General features: G+C 43.2%; 2 protein-coding genes across 4 annotated transcripts; one reads left to right on the plus strand and one right to left on the minus strand.

Annotated features, from left to right (window-relative positions):
- The first annotated feature begins 1634 nt into the window (after positions 1-1634).
- Positions 1635-17988, plus strand: TRMT10B (tRNA methyltransferase 10B). 2 transcript variants are annotated; one of them, XM_081067653.1, is made up of 9 exons: positions 1635-1702; positions 6029-6231; positions 6660-6768; positions 7387-7511; positions 9125-9277; positions 10602-10680; positions 11409-11476; positions 14982-15105; positions 15679-17988. In XM_081067653.1, exons 2-9 carry the CDS (start codon positions 6046-6048, stop codon positions 15783-15785), a joined length of 951 nt encoding a protein of 316 aa, XP_080923779.1. In that variant the 5' UTR covers positions 1635-1702; positions 6029-6045; the 3' UTR covers positions 15786-17988. The 2 variants fall into 2 exon arrangements, with proteins under 2 accessions (XP_080923779.1, XP_080923778.1); XM_081067652.1 differs by lacking the exon at positions 1635-1702 and adding an exon at positions 2611-2733 and having other exon boundaries at positions 15679-16184.
- On the minus strand, positions 16079-22945 carry EXOSC3 (exosome component 3). Of its 2 annotated transcripts, XR_013994560.1 has the most exons (5): positions 22377-22921; positions 21454-21603; positions 20969-21081; positions 19478-19629; positions 17963-18111 (listed from the first exon to the last, which is right to left on the minus strand). XR_013994560.1 is itself a non-coding variant. In XM_081067654.1 (4 exons), exons 1-4 carry the CDS (start codon positions 22698-22700, stop codon positions 17910-17912), a joined length of 828 nt encoding a protein of 275 aa, XP_080923780.1. In that variant the 5' UTR covers positions 22701-22945; the 3' UTR covers positions 16079-17909. The 2 variants fall into 2 exon arrangements, 1 of the variants encoding a protein (XP_080923780.1); XM_081067654.1 differs by lacking the exon at positions 20969-21081 and having other exon boundaries at positions 16079-18111; positions 22377-22945.

Raw genomic sequence — 22945 nt, forward strand, 5'->3', positions numbered from 1 at the left:
AGTTTGTCAGAAGTATTTTTGAGTAGCTACTGTGTGTCAGGTCCTGGATTTGACAGAAAGGAAGGTAAGTCTTGGATGTGTCAAGAAAGAAAAATCATTTATTATGTCAACAAATATTTACTGTGTAGTGGCACTGGGAATACAATCATCAACGTGATAAATGTAATCCCCTCTGAAAAAAATAAAAACGACTGATGGGAGACAAAGAAAATGAAGAGTCCAAAGCTGGGGATGGGATGAGCCAATCTTACCCAGGGTCAGTAAAGGCCTCTCTGAAGAAAGACTGTTTAAGCTGAAGCCTAACAGATAAGAAGGAGTCAGCCATGGAAAAAGTGAGAGGAAAGGGAACAGTATCTTACCCGCAAAGGTTTTTGGTTTGTTTGAAGCATTTGAAGAAGGTAGGTGTGACTGGACCACAGCAAGCTGGTGGAAGAGTGACAGGTGAGGTTGGAGGGGCAGCCAGGAACCAGGTATGCAAGGCCTTGGGAAGGTGCAATTTTACATCCAAGTTCGATGGGAAGCCACTGAGGGGTTTGCAGTAGGGAAGACACATAATCATCTGGCAAATGGATGGGGGCTGGGTGGGATTGGGGGAGTGGGCAGTGAGACCAGCTAGCAGGACTTTGCCATGGGGAAGTAGCCGTGAGCTCATTCAAAAGTGAAGAAACACAAGAACAGTGGCAGACCGGACGAGAGGTATTCAGTATGGCTGAGTGCCAGGTGCAGGGACTGGTAGGTATGGTGGGAGCCACTGAAGACCCTTTGAGTCACTTTGCAAGCCCTGCTGAGTGGAAAGCTAGGGCCAACTTCTGAGCACAGAGACTGTTGGAGCTGGGTTTTAGAAATAGCCTTGTGGGGCAAAATGCTTAGTTTTAGCATTTAAAAATAACTCCAGTAGTAAATAAAGAATTCACTGGAGCATGATTTGGGGTCCTGGTGGGAAGTGCTGAAGGAGCTGTGGAAAGAAAGTCGGGGGGGGGGGGGGGGCAAGGAGGGATCCAACAGGCTGTGGTTTCCTGGGTGGGAGATATTTCCGGCTCATTCATGGTAGGGTCTCTCGGAAAGGGTGAGACCCTTAGAGCTGCAGGAATAAAAGGAAGAATGGCTGATAGTTTTTATTAAGACAAGGCTTGAGCAAGTCGCTTCAGGTCTGTGAGCCTCAGCTTCCCCGTGGATATGTGAGGAGAGATGAAGAAGGGAGAGTGGCCAGAGACTAAGCTCACTCCTCACCTGCTCGAGCTGGGATAGCTCTATTGTGAGCCTGGACAGCTCGCGGTCCCTGCGGGTTGTGGGGAAGCCCGGGGAGGGCAAGGTCCCCAGACTGCAAGAAGAGGGGTGGTTCAAATCTGGTTTCAACCCAGTTTCGCAATGTCCAATCCTTGACAGCCATCAAAGCACCTGGTCACCTGCGGCAGCCCTGGGGTGGGGGGTGGGGGATGGTCAGCAAGTGGCTGGGACTGTAATCCTCACCTAACAAGGGAACAAGCTCAGAGAGGCGCGGCAACCCTTCCGCCGGGACGCACCTCCCTAGGGCCAGGGTCGGGCTGGGAAGCCCAAGCGTCCGCTCCGGCCCCCGCGCACGGAGCCGCGGGGCGGGAAAACTACAATACCCAGAATGCCATTCCGAGAGGGGCAGGAATCGGAAGTGAGGCCAGAGGCGGGGTCTGATGTGCGCCGCCGCTGCGGGAGGTGTCGGGATCAGGTACCCCCGGGGCTCGTTGGGGGGCGCGGGCGGGACTCGGGGGCTGTAGGCAGGTGCTGCCGCCGCATTCGCGGGCGGGGAACACGCTGGGGAAGCGGCGTCTAACAGCCGTGCGGCCTGGGGTCCCACACCTTCCTGCTGCTTTCCCTTCCTGCCTCCCCTCGCTCGCAGCCCGTGCGGCAGGCGGGGCCCGCAGGTGGGGTCCTGCCAGCCGGGGGTCTGGGTGTTCCAGCGCTGAAGGTGCCTGAGGCCTGGAGCCAGGGTCGGGAGACTAACATTGAGAACGAGAAAATGAGAGAAGCGCGCAGAGACTGGTCCTGCCCTTGGCGTCTAGGGATCGGCTCATCACGTGGGATTTGGGTTAGAAAGCTCAGAAATGGGGGTAGGTGCGAGATTTATTAATCAAGCAAGTAGCGAGCCTTATCCTGTCCCAAGTCCTTTTCTAGGCGGAGAGGCCGTAGGGAACAAAACAAACAGAACACCTGCTTACGGTATAGGAATGGGGAAGTTCCAACAAAAAAATAAGTAAAATGTGTGCCGTGTTGGGTAGTGAAAAATCTGAATGAAGTGAAAAAGGTAATCATGTAATTATCTAGAGGAAGAGCATTGGAGGTACAGAGAACAGCAAGTGCCAAGGCCCTGAGGTGGGAACACCCTTGATATGTTTGAGGAACAGCAAGTGGACCAGACAGTGCAGAGGAGATAGAAGGACGAGGTAGACCTTAATGATCAGTATAGGCCATTGGAAGGATTTTGACTATTTACTGCAAGGGAAATGGAGAATACTGCATGGTTCTGAGCAGAAGAGACATCATTGTCAATCATTTAGGATGCTTTTCTTCTGTGAGGCTCGGTACTGAGTCCTGGGGGTGTGCATGTGAATTCTTTACCCTCTGTGCCCTGGAAGGGTTTGTAATCTGCTGGGCAACCAGGCAGCCCAGCTGTCCTGCAAGGCTGAGTCTGATCATTGCAGCCCTATGAAGACAGAATGAACATTTCCCCCAAATCCTCAGCATGTGCTGTTATGTCAGGTACTTGGTAACTGTTAAATGATTAAGTAATTAATGGAGTAACCCCGCTACCCAGCCCTGGACCTGTAATGGAGCCTCAGAAAACATTTTTTTAATGAAGAAATGAAATGCTAAATCTGGGCATATATAACGTCTCACACAGATTGATACGTTCCTGCTTCTTTGACGCCCAACTTCACCTTTGCTTTCTGAGGATCGCTAGATGGCAAGCTCTGAGTCAGTATTCACTGAGCTTCCATTCTGTACCAGGCCTTGTCCTGCCACTAAAGATACAAAGGTGACAAAGATGTGGTCCCTGTCCTCATGAGTGCCCAGTCTGCTCTCGTACAGACTCTTTCGGTAGTGGTTGCAGTTGCCTTCATTTGCTTTCCACGATCTCTGTATCCCAAGTTCCTGGTCTGAACAACATTCTCAGGGACTATAAGAATTTGGAGAGGTCGGAGATCCAAGGAGTGGAATAGGAAGGAAGGGAATAGGGGTGGTGGGGGTAAAATCAGTTAATTCAAAAAAACAGTTATTCAACCACTACTGTTTGCAAGTCTCTATGAACTGTTCAGTGTTTAGGTAAATGTAGGTACATGGTCCCTCCTGAAAAGGAATTCAGTTCAATAGGAGAGGAAAAAATAAGCACTGACCTCCCAATTTTTTAAACAGCAATGGAAAGCTCTGCAGCCCCTCTTGCTACTCCAACTTTGTGGGGACAAAACCCCAAAAAAACAGTTTCCAGGCTCTCGGCCTCACATAGAAAGGTGCTGGCTCGGGTAGTAAATGGCCATCAACTGTGATCAGATGCCAGCAGCTGTGGCTAGTTGGCCGTTAGCTGTAACCCGTAGGCCATTGGCCACTAATATAACGGCTGTGGCTACGCTAGAAGGAAAATGGGGGCTAGCAAGAAGATGGTGGCTGGCAAGTGCGGACTGCTGTTAGGCAGATTATGTAGATCCTGCTTCCTGTGTCTCCAGCCCAGCCGCCAGCGAGAATATATTGGTTTGATTCCCCTACTTATGGCTCCATGGGTGTTCCTTTTTGGCCTTACCGTGTCCTGCGTTCTTGGGCAGGGAGTGGGAGCTGAGACCCTGCATGACAAACTTCTAATCCAGATTTCTCCAATGAAACATCTACATTAATTGCCTCCCAGTCATTCCCCAAAAGGGCCTGACCCAGAGGAGGAGCTCAATGAATATTTATTGACTGAATGAATGGACAGACACAAATACGAAGAATACACAATGCTGTAGAGTTCAGAGGAGGAAGAGGTCTGTCGTGCGGGGTGTCCGGCGGGGCGGCCTGCGGGGTCTCTGCTCCCACTCCCCACATAAGAACGCAGGACATGGTGAGGCCAAAAAGGAACACCCACGGAGCCATAGATAGGGAAGTCATACCACTATGGTCTCACTGGAGGCTGGGTTTACAGGACGTGCGACCTGCTGTCCGCTTTGCTGCCAACCGACCAACTCTCCTCGACTCTCCTTCAGTCTCCTCGGCTCCCCTCCGTAGCCGCGGCAGTTATATCAGTGACCAATGGCTTAATGGCTACAGCTGATGGCCAACCAGCCACAGCTGACGGCCATCCACTATCTGAGCCAGCACCTCTCCACATGAGGCCGAGAGCCTGGAAACCGCTCTCTGGGGCTCTGCCCCCACAAGGTCACATTGCACATTGACTGTTAACAAACTAGCATTCATTTAACAAATTTATGTTTGTTTCCCCTAATAAAATGAGGTTGTTAGGTATTGGACCAGCTTACCTTAAAGTTTTCGTTTGTTCTTTTTGGAGTGTCTAAATGTAGAAAAATGCAGATGACACTGATGGTTGGCATAACAAAGTTCAGTCATCTAAAGGAACTATCTTAACAGGTCTGGATATCTTTTGTTAAAAACGGTATTTATATTCAACATCGCTGTTCATATGTGAACAGGGCAACACTTTTGAAATGTTTAAGCATAACTTGGTATTTTCCTCATTTCTCTAGAAATGTTATGTACACTATTAAATTTCGTGTATGCCATAAACTCATAGTGCCACAGTGGTATAAATAAATATGTTAACATTTGTACTGACTATTAAAGGAAAGATTTCTAAGCGAAAGTAAACTTTAGCCTAGTCAAGAAAATGAACACAAATTTCAAATCTTAAAATCTGTGCATTTTACTGTAAGTAAATTATACCTCAGAAAGAAATTTAAAGGTCAAAGTAACTGACAGAAAAAAAAAAAATAAAAGGGGTTAATTTAAGTCATTTGAATTCAAGTGTTCGATAGGGAGTCAGTAAAATTCAAACTTGATGAATCAAGAAGTAATGGTGCCAGTTATAAAAAGTCACAAGGGTGTAAAGTACAGCATAGGGAATATAGTCAGTAATGTTGTAAGAACTGTGTATCATGCCAGGTGGGCACTAGACTCATCAGGGTGATCGCTTCCTAAGTTATGTAAATGTCTACTCACTATGTTGTACACCTGAAACGAATATAATGTTGTCTGTCAACTGTAATTGGAAAAAAATTTTTAATAATTCTTTTTTTAATTAAAAAAAAAAAGTAATGGTGTAAACCAGAAGAACTAAAGACACCTGGTTAAGGGTTGCCATTAGATGTGGAAGGGATCAGAGTGAGTGTCATTACTTTTCATGATAAGAGGTCTTTTCACCATACGCATGGATCATATTACATAGATTTGCTTTTTCAAAGATGTACTTTTCCTAAAATGGTGGTAGGGCACTAGACTCAGGAGCAGCCGTGAGCAATGGTTAGACCATTCTTTGTCTGTGATACTTAACTGTAGACTGGAGCATTTTATACTCACATCTTTCTCAAGGATTTTGAACGCCACTCTGAAATGGTGACATTTGTTAAGTGTGTTGCCACAGTGCTGCTCTATATTTTTCTACCTCAGCACTTCTGAGAGAAAGGCTGATGACTGGCTTTCTGCTGTAGTGATGCTTAACTCAGTTGGGGGCAGGAATATATAGTTTGAAAAAAATTCTGATACCTCACCAGCAACCTGGAAGAATTCTTAGTTGGTTTTGGGCCACTCTTTACCATATTTTTTGGCTAGCTATTCATCCTCCAAGGATATTTCTAGTGCAGGACTTTACATACAATAGGTGCTCAATAAATATTTGCTACTGGAATGGTTTTGAAAATAAACTGAAACGTAAGGGAGGTGGCTTTTGCGTCTCTGTCCCACCCTCAACTTATGCATGCATTTCAAAGCACACCATAAATGACTTGGTTTCCTGTATCACAATTAGGTAATGTCTCACGTAATTGTGCCTTTTTCTAATCTGGGTGAAAAGGCCAGAGGACTAAGCACATGGACTGGAAATTGGAAGGGAGTGCTCGGGAAACAGAGTCAGACGTGCTGCAGGAGCAAGAAGTGATCCTCGAGGACACAGGTGAAGATGGTCTCTCTGACAGCTTCCGGCTTCTGCAGATTGATATGGAATGTGAGCATCAGGAGGGAGAGACCCGGCCCACGGGCGCTGCAGTGTGGTGCTCGGTGAGTGCTGCGGGTGGCCATGGGCTCTGAGATGATGGGATGCCCCAGAGACCCCTATTCAGAAACGGGTACAAAAAGACTGGGAATGACTTTGGTGTATTCCAAGGGTTGCATATCCTGCTAACTGGTATAAGTCTTCAGTTCCATTTGAGTCATAAGGAAAGTAAATACAGTTCAATAGGAATTTTTGATATACCTCAGAAGGGTGAGGAAATCTAAACTGCTTTAGGTTGACATGTCACACTTCTTTTCTGGGGCTCTGCTGTCTCTAAACACAATCTAGTCTACTTTTGTTTCTAAGACTAATACCGTTTTTCTCTCCTAACTTTATATCTAATTTTAAAAAGTAAGTAACTGTTTCTAATATTCATTTTCCTTTTTGGTGCTTATGAAGTTCTCAAACAATTTTGTTTTCTGGATAACCTAAGAAAAATGTCCAAAGAAAACAGAGACACTGGGAAAAAATAGTTGCAGCAAAGAAGAGCAAAAGAAAGCAAGAGAAAGAAAGAAGAAAAGCCAATCGTGTAGAAAATTCAGGTAATAATAAATCAGATTGTTGGTATAATTACATTTATTTCTTAGGAAATTGGTATCTGTATGTTCCTAGGAGAGTAGGAATATTGTTTTTAAGTAAAAACAAACATCTGGGAGGTAAAGCCTATTGTCCTATTTTGTTGGGAATCAAAGTATCAAAGAAAACAAAATTGAAGTCTGCCTTTCAAATATAAGCTATCTAGTGTATTTATGTGTCAGAAGTAGAAGGAATTATACCAACAACAACTAACGTTTATTCAGTGCTACGTGCTAGGTTCAGTGCTGAGAATCTTACGTGGATTACCCAAAGAAATAGGACCTTTTATTATTCTCATTTTGAAGGTGAAGAAACTGAGGCTCAGAGAAATTAAATAACATAGTTAAGCTGATACTGGTAATAAATGAACACACTGCACTTAGATTTAGACCCAGCAGTGTGCTCCAGAGCCCACGCTCTTCACCACTCTGCTGCACCTAACCTGCCTGATGAATGGATACCTTGCATGAGTTTCAAGTTTTTCTTCACATGCAACTAGCATTCACCTGCCTGGGGATATTTGTTTCTTACTGAATATTATTCCTCTGTTTTCCCACTTCTGTTTTCTGATATTTCTACTCTAGGCATCTGCCCCCAGCACAGCAAACGCTTTCTGAGATCCTTAACCAAGGAGAAACTTTTGGAAGCCAAACACTCGGGACCAAGACTCTGTATCGATTTGAGTATGACCCACCACATGTCTAAGAAGGTAGAACATCCGCTAAGCTCCAAATTCCTACTCACATGAGGGAGGCCCAGAAGGGCGCAGCTTTCATGAAGAGCGTAACCAGCTCTAGCTTCTGTGATTCTGTAGTAAACCAGCCAAAGTGTTTAGTTTCCTAGACATGGCTAAGTTCCAAGATGGCTGTTGTGAAGAAACAGGAAGAGACTAGATATCCTCTGGTTTAGTTTGGAAATTTTTACCTTATCTTCTGTTTTGAGATCAACCCTTTTCCTTTGTGTTCATGGTATCTCCAGTCTAGATGGAGCCTTTCGAGTTCAATTCTCCAGAGACGAAATCTTTGGCCTTCTGCTGGGGAGAGAAATATTTGCCTTGTTGCTTGTTGTGGGGAGATTCCCTGGTGGGAGTTCTTCCTGAAATGTATTTTAGTGGTCTCTCATTCACCCTATTGGTGAAGGAGGGATTTCCATCCTGGGGTCCTAGGTGGGGCTGAACACATGACACCTGACACTGGACAGGTAAGATTGATAGTCACATATACTCAGCCTGGGGGAGGATGAACCTGCCTGCTATGCAGGGCCACATGAAGTTGCACTCAGGAACAGACTGAACAACCAGGGGCTGTGGGAGACAGGCTTTGTAGTATTAAGAGGGTGGCGTGTCTGCTTCCTGCAGGAAGATGTGATTGGTTTGTTGGAATACTTTAGTGGATTGGCATAAAATTGAAGCCTACTGCCCAGGGATAAACAGGAACTACACCTGGTCCCTTTGAATGAGAGGATTGTTTAGCTAGGGGACCTTATCTATGGGAACAGAATTGGGAGAGGAATTTGTAGTTAGGTCATTCAAACCTCTCTGTTTCACCAGACGTCAAAGCAGCACACAATATTGAGCCTTAATTTTTGGCCTCACACTGCAAAACAAGTCTTTCCGTTTTTCAAGATCTCTGTTGTATGTGCTAGTGTTTGCATGTTTTTCAGAGAAATTAGGAAAACAGAAGCTCTGCAGTTTTTACACAGTACCTCTACCTATAGCCCTCTGAAAAGGTCACCAAGAATTTCCTATTATTTATATTAAGATATCAGCTTAAAGCAAACTCAAAGCCTTTTTTTTCTCTACTGAAGAAATTAGGCCAGCTTGTGAAACTACCTTTCTATTAGGGTACGGACTCTGAATCAGGATGGAAAGTTAAAATTACCAATCCTATTACAACTCCTGGAGTTAGGGAGAAGGTGCCAAGCTTATGTGATGGTGTTTATACATAGTAATCTAACTTCTTTTTAATAAATTGTAAACATCACATGGTAGGATTTTAGATGAAAGCTAAAAGCACAATTTCACGTATCATGTTAGATATATAATGGCAGGTCCACAAGGAGGGAGAATCCTCAGTTTTTCCACTAACTCACTGTTTCTGGGCTAGTATCGTTCATTACCTTACCTTTCACCTATAAGGTGTAATGCCATGGGGTGTAACACGCACTCACGTGCTTGTACTCACTACTGCAGTAAAAGGGGTTGTTCTGTTCATGAGATTTTCCAGAATCGCTCTCAGTGAACTCACTGAGTACCATTTGTTGATAATGAACGTAGAAAGAGAGGGCATGTTTCCACCCTAAGTCATCCTTATGTCTTTGAAGGAATTAAGTAGATTGGCTGGACAGATCCGAAGGTTGTATGGTTCAAATAAAAAAGCAGACAGGCCATTTTGGATCTGCCTCGCTGGATTCGCAACAGACAGTCCCCTGTATGAAGAGTGTTTGAGGATAAATGATGGATTTTCTAGTTACCTGGTAAGCCTCATGTTGCATATTATTTGAATTGTTGTCCAAAGAGTAGACTTTTTACTTTTTCATATTTTGATGTAAAAACATACATATACTGGGGGTGCCAAAAAAAATGTATACAAGTGGACACCTTGGTCAGTGTTGCTCAAGCAGTAGTTCGCCATAATCAGAAGTGTCTGGACATTGATAGTAGCCACTTTGAGCACCTCTTGTAATTGCAGGAGTCAAACATGACTTGTATTCATCTTTTGTTATTGGTATATATTGAGTATTACAATTTTAATAGTTTTCCTTTCTTAACATGTGTATGCTTTTTTTGGTACCCTCTGTATATATAAATTATGTTTTCACTATTACAATCTTAAAAAAATAAAACTTCTCATCAGTTCTTATACTTAAAAAATTTTATTCTTCCACTGCATTGGCAAATAAATATTACCATTACCTAGGACTGTATTTTGTATCCTGTCTATTATATGCTAGACTGTATACTCCAGTCAATGCCATAACTCCTTGCTTGTTTTCAGCAATACAGAATTAGGAAACAGGAGTTTTGGAGGAAGAGAAAGAATCCTTATGGAAGTAATGTGGATTTAAGATGAGTTTTAGAGGGTACTAAGTTACTTTCCAACTCTTTCTCTCAGATCTCATAAATGTAGTGATTGCTATACAAGCAAGAATCCAGATCGGTTCCTGAGAAATGCCACTAAAAATGTCCTTGTCCCTGCATTATGTAGCTGAGTGTGGGCAGTGTGGTCTTTTCTAGGGAGGTCCACGGAGGCAATGAGTGTGAAAAGCGCCCTGTGGTGCTGCGCAGTTGGTAATGGTCCCGTTTCTGTTTTAACAGTCCTTCCTGTACGACAGCCATTTCCAGCCTTGTTTTTCTCTGTTTCACGATTCCTGTGTGTGAGCCAGACAGCCCCACTGTCAGGGCCACATAGTCCCTTTGTTTTCCTGTCTTCATGCCTTTCTTAGGTGATTCCCTCCACTTTGAGTGCTTCTGCCTTGTGTACGTGGCAATCTTATCTCCTTCAGAAACCCAGTTCCAGCATTCCCTTCACTAGAAGGTATTGTCACTCCCTCATCGTTAGAGACATGCTCCTTGTAGATCTGTTAGGGCCTCCCCTCTTCCTGTCTCATTTTGTAGGGCTGAATGTCTGTGCCTTTCTACTTCCCCATCTCCAGTCGAGCACTTTCTGAGAACAGGTTGTCAGACATGTATCCCCTCGATGCACTAGAGCCATGCCTGGTGGAAACTAGGTGTCCGGTAAGTGCACTGTGGACTGTTAACCTACTGCACACCACATTGGATTATTTGCATTTTTTTCAGCTAGACGTAACGGAAGAAGACTGCTTTAGTTTATTTCCCCTGGAAACCCTTGTGTACCTGACTCCTGACTCAGAACATGGTATGTATTTTACTGCATGGATTCATGCAGCACATTGTGCCTAGCTCTTTTGCGGCTCATTGTGCCGCTCATTGTGCGGCAGAATTTGTTAAAGCCACCCAAGGAGTATCACCCCCTCACCAAAAAAAAGGGAATGTACATGAATTGCACACCTCTTATGACAGATACCTCACTGGATGCTGTGTCCTACTTTGTGTGCACAGCTGCACAGATGTAGTGTCTCCCTCCTGAGCGGGACCTGTGAGCTACCTGGAACCTTCCCGGTTTCCCTGGTCAGCTCCCCCCACTGACCCTTCTTGGATCAGTGTTAGATATATATACTCTTTTTTTTCTTCAGAAAAGTATCTTTCATGTAATTTTCAAATTTATTGGTATTAAGTTAATTTTCATATTCTCTTCTAATTATTCTAATTATTTCACATTCCTTTGTAATTTTAATTTTGTCTTCTTTCTGCATCCTAATATCAATTGGAGTCTACTACCCTTTTTCGTGATTAGATTTGCCAAAGGTTTATCTGTTTAATTGGTCTTTTCAGAGAACTAGCAAATCTACCTTTTTGGTTTCGATTTCATTAAATTTCTACTTTGATCATTCTTCCGTTTTACTTTCTTTGGATTTAGAAATTATAAAACAGATTTGAACTAATAGAAAAAGAAGAAATCTTAAAAAAAACAAAACATAAAAATAAAACAGATTTGATCTCAGTGGCCTTCATTTTTTTCCCTAGCTCTTGAAGGTGTTGATCTGAACAAAGTTTACATCCTTGGTGGACTTGTGGATGAAAGCATTCAGAAAGTAAGTGTACATTTTAGGACTAAAAACTGTATTTCGAAAAGTGCTTAACTTTTTAGACACACCTGCCCGGTTATAATCTTACCCAAAAGGCCTAAAAACTCAGAGGGAATAGGAAGTCGGAACCTGTTCTGTCTGCGTTCGCCCTCACACTGGGCCCTCCCTCGCTCCTCATCAGCAGTGTCAGAGTCCTGACCTGACAGAATCCAGGTGTTGGGGAATTACACCAGTAGCCATTGCTGAACTCCTTTCTTCTCTCTCTTCGTTTCTGGAAAGAGAACTCTGATCTTGACCAAGGAAGCATTGACTCAGCTTTCTTACCAGCTGTGTGTTCGTGGTGAGAGAATCGTTTTGCTGCTTCTTAGTCCATCTTCCCTGCTGACATGTCTTATAAGCTCAGTGTCCATAGTACCGTCCCGATTTCTTTTGTTGAATTAGAATTTTATTGGAATAATTGTGGAATGTTTCAATATCCTATCATATAAGTATTTGTTGATTATTTTACTGGTTTATATTTACTAATGAACATTGACTAGATAATAAAAATGCGGTAATAGTTAAAATGTATAACACAGAATACAGTGAGAAATAAGTCTCCCTCCCATCCTTGATCCACAGTGTCCCCCCTTGAGGCAACCACTGTTTTCTTGTGTATCCCTCTTGATAGACTCTGTGATCACACAAGTATCTGTTTGTGAGTATATCTATATATGTGGTTTTCATATATGTGACTATATTTTATATATTCATATATGTATAAGATACACATATTTAGCACAGATGATATTTAACTGAATTGCATTTCTTCTAAAAAAGTCAGTGTTTCATGACTCCATAGTGATAATCTAAAACAAATGGCGGGGGCATATTCTTAAGAATGCCAGGTAATAAATGAGAAATGCAGAATAGAATTAAAAAATCATTATTTTGTCACTCCTGGGGTAATCCTTGATTCAGGGAATTGATTGAACAAAGGCTATTGGGGAATCGACTCTCCACATGGTCTCAAAGTACCACCTGACAGATTACAAAGGCAAAAATGTACCATTGCAGTGAAGTGATCTGAAGGTCACCATCTTAACCAAATGACCAAACTTAGAATCACCAGTAGTGACATTAGATACCTCCTGAAGTGATGGAATCTCACCTGTGAAGCATTCTTACTAGAAAATGTTTAAATTTAATCAAGAGGAAACAGATCCAGGATATGAAGCATTCTGCAAGTCAACTGGACCAGACTTTCAAAAAAGTCAATGTAATAAAAACTAAGATAGTCAGGGAGGTTTAGATTAAAAGATTAAAAAGACATAACAGCTAAATGCTGTCTCCCACAGTGGAGTGATAGCCCCTTTTTTGAGGCAGAAAAGTCTAGAGGGTCAGTGAGCAGCGTATCTCTCTAGATGTAGTTTTGACACATTCTCTTATTTCTCTACCAACATTTAAACTGAAAAACAGCTGGCACAAAGATTTGTCAGATGTATACTCGTAGAACTTTTGAGTTGTTTCTGGAGAGTTTGACTTCTTCCCAGAAATATGCTAAGGACAACATTTCCTCAAGAGGAGTCATTTTATCTTTACATGTTTGGAGAACAGAAACTAGACTGTAAGCTCCTCCAGAGCAATATCCTACTAACTTTGAATTCAAAGTGATTGTAAAGGAGTAAACTAAAAAAAAAAACACCATCTCACATGTGCAAAGAGTGTTATCCTTCAAAGAAGTTCTCTGAGTAGTTGTACCCTTATCTCATCTGAATTACATCACTTAAAACATTTTTGGAAGTTCTCTCTTGGAATTGTGCTTCATGTGAGCCTGAGAGGGAGGTAATCCAGGGATCAGAACAAAGAAGGTGCTAGGTCTGCTTCACGCTACTCCAGTTGGTTAGACCATCCTCATGGTGACCAGTCAGTCACGGGACTGTCAATGAAAGGACCCGGATAAGCTAGAACAAGTTCAGAAGAGGTTGACCTGAATGGTGAAGGAACTCAAAACTAAATCATACTCAAGGAACGGAGACTATGAGTCTGGAGACGAGAGGATGCGTAGTGGCATGATCACTACCTCCCAGGACCTGAAGGGCTGTCTTGGAGAAGGGTGTGGCCCTGGGGTGATAGAGCTAGGACAGTGAGTGGAAGTCTCAGATAAAACAGAAAGTTGGGCTCAATATCAAGAATTTCTTAGTTTAGGTATTGTCAATCCCCAGGATGCATGAACTCCCTGTCACGAGGGTTGTGCATTTAAAGCCAGAGAACACGTGGGAGACAGGTCATAGAGGACAAACATGCGTGATGGGTGGTAGAAGTGGAATTCTTCATTATTGAGGTCCCGAGTATGTTAATTACCCCAGTAATCTAAACCTTTCTCTTTAAACCTGAAATTGCAAATAGAGCTTCTTACAAGGTAGCAAATATAAATTCATGACTCGGGGACATCAGTTACTGTACTCTGACCCTAAATGGCCTCAGATTGTTGGACTTTTTGAGTTGTCACCGCTTTCTGCAGTTTTCAGAGCCCTTCCTTTTAATTGGGCAGTGTGCTTTCACACTTTAATGTTGTCATGCTGCTAGTGTTGTACCTGACCTAAATGTACCTGACCTAAATCCTGTCTCCTTCCTCTCTCTCATTTGCTACCAATTGGCTCTGAGCTGAAAACTCCAGGTATCCAGAACTGGGTTTCACTGAGTTAGGGCCAAGCTTGTTCTCCCAACTGCTTAGACTTTTGGATGCAAATTGTCTCTGTAGATATGCCTCCTTTTACTTCTTTCCTTCTTGGTTGTAAGTAGTAGTGAGTGGAAGCTCGTGGATAAACGACTCCCAAGTAAGATGTTGCCACACAAGCCATTTCTTGGCACAAACACTCTTCATGATCAGCAGGACTCTTAATTATCTGCAGTTTCTTCTTTCTGCCATAGGCTACTTGTTTTTAATACACTTATCATTAATTATGATTATAGATGGCAATTGGAGTGGTGGTAAATGGGGATTCTTACAATTTGTTAGGCATATTATAGTGATATCTTTGTGTATTATTTATTTTTTTGAAGGGGAACAGGACTTTATTGGGGAACAGTGTATACTTCCAGGCCGTTTTTCCAAGTCAAGTTGTCCTTTCAATCTTAGTTGTGGAGGGCGCAGCTCAGCTCCAGGTCCAGTTGCTGTTTCTAGTTGCAGGAGGCACTGCCCACCATCCTTGCAGGACTCGAGGTGTCCAACCGGTAACCTTGTGGTTGAGAGGACGCGCTCCAACCAACTGAGCCATCTGGGAGCTCAGCGGCAGCTCAGCTCAAGGTGCCGTGTTCAACCTTAGTTGCAGGGGGCGCTGCCCATCATCTGTTGCGGTATTCGAGGAGTGGAACTGGCAACCTTGTGGCTGAGAGCCCACTGGCCCATGTGGGAATCGAACTGGCAGCCTTCGGAGTTAGGAGCATGGAGCTCTAACCACCTGAGCCACCGGGCCGGCCCCTTTGTGTATTATTTTTAAAAGAAAAATAATCTAACTGTGATTTGCAGAAGGTGACGTTTCAAAAGGCCCGAGAACATTCTGTCAAGACAGCCCGCTTACCAATCCAGGAATACATGGTCAGACGCAAGAATGGGAAAAACTATCATTCAGAGATACTGGCCATCAATCAAGGTACTGTTCACATGGCTCACTCTTAACATGTTAGCTTTGGTGCTGCTGCTTTGCATCGTGTTTAAGTATGAATGGCCCTTGAAGCAATCTCCCGTCACTGATGTGCTTGGATTTCACCACATGCACTTTATGGCATGTATTCTGGCCTCTCGGAGGCATTTTTCATTTTCTTCCTGATTCCCAACTATGTTAAATATAGTTGAAATTGTTCCTTTGGCCTAGAATACCCTGCCTTTAACCCATCATTGACCAGAGATTTCGTATTTGTTCTTTAGGATTCAGTTCACAGGCATCTTGGCTGATCCCCTCCCCCTCCCAGGCCATGTCAGGGTCCCCCCCTTTGTGTTCCCGTTGCAGCAGTGTCCGTTCACAGGCCTGTATCTCTGTGTAGGCTGAGGTCCTTGGGAGCTAGCAGGGCCTGTCTCTTTGCCTGTCTCCCAGGATCTAGTACCATGTGTGGTGTGGAGTAGCTTTGTTGAATGAAATATCCCAAAATACCTTTTTTCTCATTAGTCATATACTAGTTTTTTCCCAGTGTGTGGTCACTGTATTTTCTGTTTACCCTTCTAACAGTATTTGATATCCTGTCCACTTACTTTGAGACTCAAAACTGGCCTGAAGCACTGAAGAAAGGAGTTTCTTCCAGAAAAGGCTACGTACTTCAGAACTCAGTGGAATGATGGGCAGCCTAAGATTGCAGCTACAGGAGGCGAAGTTGCTGGAGGGGCCTTGACCAAAGAGCAGAGCAAACAGGGGTGATGGCACACATTTGCCTTTACTTGCCATCCTAGATCTTCACTAGAATATAGATAACTAATAACAGGGACCACATTTTATGTATGTTCTTTTATATCTCCCATAGTGCCTGGCTCACAGGAAGTGCCCAGATATATGTTACCTAAGTAAAAAAGTTTACATAACAAGGAATTAACCTTTAAACTACATGGCTTTGGATGTGTTAATTCATTTTTTTGTACATCTATTTGTAAAAAACCTCTTTAAAGGTAGGTTAAATTAATCACTACTTTATCAAGAGTTGTTCACTAAACTGGTATCATAAAGTTGTATGATTTTTCTCCAGTCTCCTTTGATTTTCCCGAACTCAGTAATACGCTGTACATGTGCTTTGCAAAATCAGCTTGTCCTAACCTAGCCCTGCTTTGAGTTCCCATAGCAGTTTGTTCCCACCTGTGGCTCCTACCCTGTCTCCGCTGAGTATGGGTGTGGAGGACTTCTCTCTTCCTAACTGTAGCCTCCTAACTGGGTAATTTGTGGGAGTATCTTTGTGTCCTTCTGAGCCTTGTACAAACTAGATTTTTCAAGTATATTTGTAACAGGTCAAATTGAAAAGCAAAAACACAGTACTGGTAAGTCTTAACTTGAAAATAGCCAGAAAATACACTGCATCTTATACAAGCATGTTAGAGAACCTCCCATTACAAATCTCAGTGATTCCTTTTTTCATGTCCTAGTTAAATACCGTTGTTTCAGTTATTCTGACCAGTTTGGGTTAGTCAACTTGATAGCTAAGCTGCTAGCAAATTCAGAAATGTATTCTGTATCTCAAAAGAACGAATAGGTTACTTCTCTGTCCTGTCCCCTCCCCTTCACAACTTAATCCTTCAGGAGCTATGATCACTTGATAAATTACATCAGTGTCTTTTTTTACTTCAAAACAGCCCAGTCTTCAGGAAACATCTTTAGGAACACATAATATTCCTTGGTTTTTATCAACATATTGAATGAGTTCTGTAATGCCATCCAAAAGGGAGCTCCTATGAATAGACTGCAGGGGTCTGTAATTCTTATGTTCTCATGGAGATCTATGACCCCACAACCACTGACCTGGATCACCTGGCAGGCTTCATTTCCACCTCTAAAGGCTTTGCTTAAAATGCCAAACACCAAATTCCTCTCCAACTCCATCACAAACCTCCCCAATTTTTTCAAAACCTGGCAAGTAGTTTTTTTGTTTGGCTTCTAGGAAATGATCTTAGTAAAATAAGACTTGGGATTCAGAGATCCTCATCAGTGTTATTTATAGAACAAAAAATTGGACATATCCAAAATATCCTATAACATGAAAATGAAATATACAACTACTAAATTTTTAATAGCAAACATGAAATATATTAAATGTTGTTTGAAGTGGACAAAGTCTATTACAAGTAGTATATAAAGTATAATCCTGTAATTCTAATTTGAAAAACATGCACTCACATATAATTGGTTGAGAATGTAGGCCAAGTTAAAGTCTGTGCCTCAGTTTCTTCCACTAGGAGGATAAGTGTCATTTGCAGTTACTAAGAATAAATGAGTTAATCCAAGCAAAATACTTGGAACAATACTTGATACCATGTATCAATAACCATTAACTATTACTTACTCACCACTGAATAATAGGATTACAGGTGGTTTTTGTATGTATTCTACATTTTCTTTGGTTAACGTGTTTTATTATTACCAGCAAATAATTATTTTAATGCTTACTTCCAATTTATTATAGAAGCTGCATTCTAGCAAAAACTAAGGGACTTAATATGAAATAAACCATAATGCTAACTTTTAGTAAACTTTATTGTAAAAAACTAAAAACCCACACCATTATTTTATGATTTTTCTCACCCACAAGAACATGGGTGGCAATCAGTGACACTTTTATAAAAATATTTTAAGACTCATAAAACAACATTTACATTTTTGTCTTCTGAAGATTTAATGGAGAGAGGTTCACCTGAAAAAAATTTTCCCCAGGAAATCCATAGTCTCTTGGCTCAAGTGACCCATAAAAAAGTCCACATATATCAACTTTCTGCCAATCTAGAGAAGATTTGTTTTCTTTGATCTGTTGTCATGTGTTCACAAGCTTCTAAAATGTTTGCCAAAATTAAGGTCTGCTGAATGGTTTTTGCTTTAACCCATATTCTTCCATTCATTCCAAATACTATCTCCAGTGGGTAGAGTTTTCCCACTTCCTGTAGTATTTCACAATCTGGAGCTAGCAGCCTGGTGAGGAAGAGGAAAAGAAATGAAATTTAATAAAGTGACAGGGTGAGACCTGACTCCTTTAGGAGGGGACTCTTTTTCTAGGCAGTTCTCCATAGTTACTCAAAGTCCCACCAACATCAAGCCAAGAACAAAGCATATGACAACATTTGCCGCCCCCTTTCTTCCAGGAAGCTTTACTCTTACCAGTATACTAGAGGCACAACAGTGGGCTATCCTTTACAAAGAAATCAAACTCCCTGTGTCACCAACTTCACCAAAAATGTGTAACGTTCTTCCTCTACATTGTCAGAGCACCTTAATTCTAGGCTTTAGAATCGTAGCTTCTGAAAGTGCTATAAGAACACTTCAAACTTATTTTCCTGACCATGTAAGTCTGGAATTAAATTAACTGCTTGGAGAGAAGCATTACCTTTTTCAAACCACAAGGGTGCTACTTAGTTAACATGCTTCTTTAATGTCCTGAACTAGTTCTCCAAATCTGCAGAATAAGTAGCAAAGACAGGCATGCAAGATAGTGCTGAACTTCAGGATCTAGAAGTAAAGCCCTTTGATAGGACACAGCTTTGGGTAAGTAAAGGTCTACTAAACACCTAACAAAATCTGCCTCTGGGAACTATTAAATCTACCAGGACAGAACAGCAGGAGCTTCCTGTGAATATCTACATAAGCTAAGGATCACATCAGCCTAGCTGTACTGGCTCCCATTATTAGAGAAATTTGGTGATTTTGTACAATTGTAAATTGCATTTGTATTCAAGTGACTTAGAAGGGGGAAAGGCCAGTTTTTACATTTGGGCTAAGTATATTGGCTGTAAGGAACAGCAGACCTTCTGGAAGAGAAGACTCCATGTCAACACAGAAACTACACTGCCAAGTACATCTGAATTTGTATTTGAATTAAGAGGTTGGGACTAAATGCATGAGTTTACAACTGTGCTAAAATTAATACTGATTTTTTAGCTCTGAGGAGATTCAGACATAACGGAGAATCCAAATCGTAAAGAACAGCCAGCTTTTCAAGACGGTGTAATTAATTATAAAAAACATGCAAACCGGCCAGCCCACTGGCTCAGGCAGTTGGAGCTCCATGCTCCTAACGCCGAAGGCTGCTTGTTTGATTCCCACATGGGCCAGTGGGCTCTCAACCACAAGGCTGCCAGTTTGACTCCTGCAAGGGATGGTGGGCTGTGTCCCCTGCAACTAACAATGGCAACTGGCCCTGGAGCTGAGCTGTACCCTCCACAACTAAGACTGAAAGAATAACTTGGAAAAAGTCCTAGAAGTACAGACTGTCCCCCAATAAAGTCCTGTTCCCCTTCTCCCCCCCCCAAAACCATGCAAACCAGAAGGCATCAGGACTTACTTTCTAATTAAGCCCAAAGTCACTTTAAAAAGCAGACCATCCTGTCCAATCACACCCATTCCGTTGGCTCGTCCACAGCTGTCAATACAGACCATCTCTGGTTCCATATCTTTATTAGCAACCACAAATTGTCCATAGATGAGATCTCCAACCTACAATAATTAAAAAGTTTATTTCCTCTGAGCAAACCATTTTATAGGTGCTACTATTGGTTCTTTCCCACAGGCAGCAATGCCAATCACCTACAGTTCTGTGGCTAAGGGACTGACTACACTCCAAAATTCCCAGAGTCACTCTGGAGTTGGGTCTTAAAAGAAGGCAACATTAACACATGTACCCTCCCGCTTTACCCACCAGTAAATATCCAGACTGGGAGCCATCTCAAGCCAGGAAACATATTCTAGGGTTACACTGTCCAATCTGGTAGCTGTTACCCACATGTAGTTATTTACACTTACTTTTAAGTTAGTTCAAATCAGACACTTAAAATTCATTTCCTTAGCTGCATTAGCCACATTTCAAGGTCTCAACAGACTCTTATGGCTAGGGGCACCCATACTAATCAGTGTGGATGTAAAACATTAGCATCATCACAGAAAGTTCTATTAGCACTGCTCTCGGGAATTACAGAAGATTGACAGAAAAGTTATGGCCATGTGTATTATTCAAAGCAAAATGGAAAATGGTAATACACTGACACTTCTCCATGCAAGATTTACTCGAAAACCCCAGACTTGAACTACAAAATGATGAAACTAAGGAAATTGAGAATGAACTTATTCTGTTAGTACTACTATTTGTTGGTGACTATAGGAACTAGAAAGGAACAAAACATTCTCTGCCTTTCAGAAGCATTTGGTTTTGGAGGGCAGTGGAGATGTACATATAGACAACAAACTTCATCAAAGGCTGAATGCAGTAAGTGCTAGAGCAAAGTTATAAGAAAAAGTGACTGAAGATTACAGATGGTTTTACAGAAGTGTTGGTGTTTTCCTGGGTCTTAAAAGATGAGTTTGTATTCCACAGGCTGAAAAGGGGACAAAACAATCCAGATAGAGAGAACAGCCTGAGTAAATGTACATGGGCAGGAAATTATGAGTTCATTAGTGCTGTTACATAGTTTGATGTGATTCAAGCATAGCTGTATGAAGATATAATTATGGATGAGGGAAGACAAGAGTATAACCAAGGAAATATGTACGCTTTGAAGAAAGCATACAGAGTGTGTGAGGCTCTCAGTGCTCACCTCTCAAAATCCTGGATGGAAGGGCAAAGAGTACAGGCAGGGATGTTAATGAGGAGGTAATTGACCAACTCCAATCAAGAGGTACCTAAGGCCTGAACTTGCAAAATGGAGATGCAGGGGTGGACTTAAAGAGCTAGAATCAAATAGGATCAATAGGATTAAGCAACAAAAGATATATGTAAGGTGAGAAGGGGCAAAGAAACCAAAATTCTGGTTTGGTTGTATAAGAAATGTGACTATGCTACCTGAAAAGCCCAAACAGAAAACTTGAGGAAACATGACTACTCCTCTGTCAACTCCAGGAAGATTCTTGGGAAACAGTGATGTGACTGAAGTTGTGAGATGACAGTCCCAGGACCTACAATCAGGATGGATGGATGGCGGATAAGGCAATTTGCACCATTTATCCCTCCTTCCTTCCTAAGCCCATGGCTTGCTTACTTCCATGTCCAGTAGATATGGACATAACAGATAACGGAGAGAACAGGTATAACCTTTCAACACAGTTGAGATGAAACAACCCCCAATGTAGCAAATGTAATATAAGTATGTGGCTCTGGTCCCAGAGCTGAAGCATCAAAAGGAACTCTTGGAGCATGGAGTGATCACAGATGCTCAAAGATCATCCTATACAACTGGGGGAAAAGGTCATGCTTTGGAGACAATTCAGGTAGGCTTCTGGATATGTGGGTGCCTTTCTTTTTTTGAAACCAAAGGTTGCCATCTTTACCTGCACATTTGGTCTGTTTCTTTTAGTTGCACCTTCAAATGCCAAGTAAGACAAAGAAGCTGGCTCACTCCCTCCGACATCAACTTTGAATGTATCTCCAGATTTAGCTGTCACTATGCCAATCACATGGTCTCCCTTCACTGGAACGTACTACGAAAGAAATCAGAATGAGAGAACAACCATAAATGACAATCCTTTTCAAGATATCTTTGACGATACCGTCAGCAAATCCTCAGTGGTTACTTTATTATGTTTGTCACTAGGGATGTTTAGAAAATATTTGGAAATCCTGGTTTACAAATTAATACAAATCTTACAACAAACTTGATCATGTGCCACTTTCAGTAAAAGAAAACCAATCACATCATACAACGCTCAAGTTTACAGCTTCTAAGAGTCTGTTCACTTGAGCAGGTATCCCATGCCTCTTCAGTACCCTGATCGTGAAGTCCCTAGCTTCTGTCTGCACGTAAGTCCAGTGGCAAAGGGCGTCTTCACAACCAAGAAAGGCCATTTCATCGTCAGACAAATTTTCGCGTATGGAATTCTTACTTATTCTAAGAGACACGACTCCCTGTGACATCCTCCTTGAGCCTAGTTATACACTTTGGGACAGCCTAACGATAAGCTTGGTTCTCTCCGACTTTTGGGAGTTTGAAGACTACGACCATGTCTCACAGTCCTTATCCCTTGTAGGCCAACATTTCCAGACTCCTCTCCTCCCGGGCGCCCTTCGAGGGCCCCGTACCAGTTGTTCAGTCTCTCTCCAGGAGACGCCGAGATGGACCCAGACACGGTGGGCCCTCGGCTATAGCCTTAACACAGGAGGCTCCAGCGCCCCTTCCCGGGCTCCTCCGAGACGTCTTCGCAGAGTGAGGACACCACTCCCAGGGCCGCAGCACTGCTCCGCAGTCCCAACTCACCCGTTTCTGCTGCGAGTCCACCCAGTACACGCCGCCGCCGCTACCGCCGCTGGGCTCCTTATGTCGGAGGCGGCCACACTTGGTGACCAGCAGGCGGTCGCCACAGCGTCGCAGGCCCGGACCGCACACAACGCGCACCCGGGAGCGCGCCCCGGCATTTAGGCGCAGCGGCTGCTCCCCTGCACCTCCCGGACCTTCTGCATCCTCCTGCTCCGGCAGCAGAAGCTCCTCACCCGGGAGCACCACCTGACCTAGCACAGTGCGCGCCGCCCGCGCTCTGCCACCCCCAAGGGACTCGGACGCGACAGCCGCCGCCTCAGCCATCCCGGGCGCCACCAAACAGTTTCCGGCTTCCGCTTCGGGCACCGCGTTTGTCCAACCGCAGCCCGCCCAAGGCTTTCCGTGTTCGGCAGTAGCGGTCTGTTGGACTTGAATCTATGTCTGTGCAGCCTGATCCCTGTGGGCCGGCGCGTCCCCCCAAGGTAGCCGTTGTGTCTCTAGCCGGCTGCCGACCCTGCATCCGCAGGTCAGGACAGGAAACACGCAGCTCGAGTTGCGCGCAGAGCCTC

The sequence above is a fragment of the Rhinolophus hipposideros genome (assembly GCF_964194185.1).
Source record: "Rhinolophus hipposideros genome assembly, chromosome: 11".
Classification (NCBI taxonomy): Eukaryota; Metazoa; Chordata; class Mammalia; order Chiroptera; family Rhinolophidae; genus Rhinolophus; species Rhinolophus hipposideros.

Excerpts from the sequence above, each read along its gene's own strand:
- TRMT10B (XM_081067652.1), top strand. The coding sequence starts at position 2,691 with ATGAACATTTCCCCCAAATCCTCAGCATGTGCTGTTATGTCAG. Across the intron at positions 6,769-7,386 it reads CAATCGTGTAGAAAATTCAG|GCATCTGCCCCCAGCACAGC; the intron begins GTAATAATAAAT and ends TTTCTACTCTAG. Across the intron at positions 7,512-9,124 it reads CCCACCACATGTCTAAGAAG|GAATTAAGTAGATTGGCTGG; the intron begins GTAGAACATCCG and ends ATGTCTTTGAAG.
- EXOSC3 (XM_081067654.1), bottom strand. The coding sequence starts at position 22,700 with ATGGCTGAGGCGGCGGCTGTCGCGTCCGAGTCCCTTGGGGGTGGCAGA. Across the intron at positions 21,604-22,376 it reads TGGACTCGCAGCAGAAACGG|TACGTTCCAGTGAAGGGAGA; the intron begins GTGAGTTGGGAC and ends TTTCTTTCGTAG. Across the intron at positions 19,630-21,453 it reads GAAACAGACCAAATGTGCAG|GTTGGAGATCTCATCTATGG; the intron begins GTAAAGATGGCA and ends TAATTATTGTAG.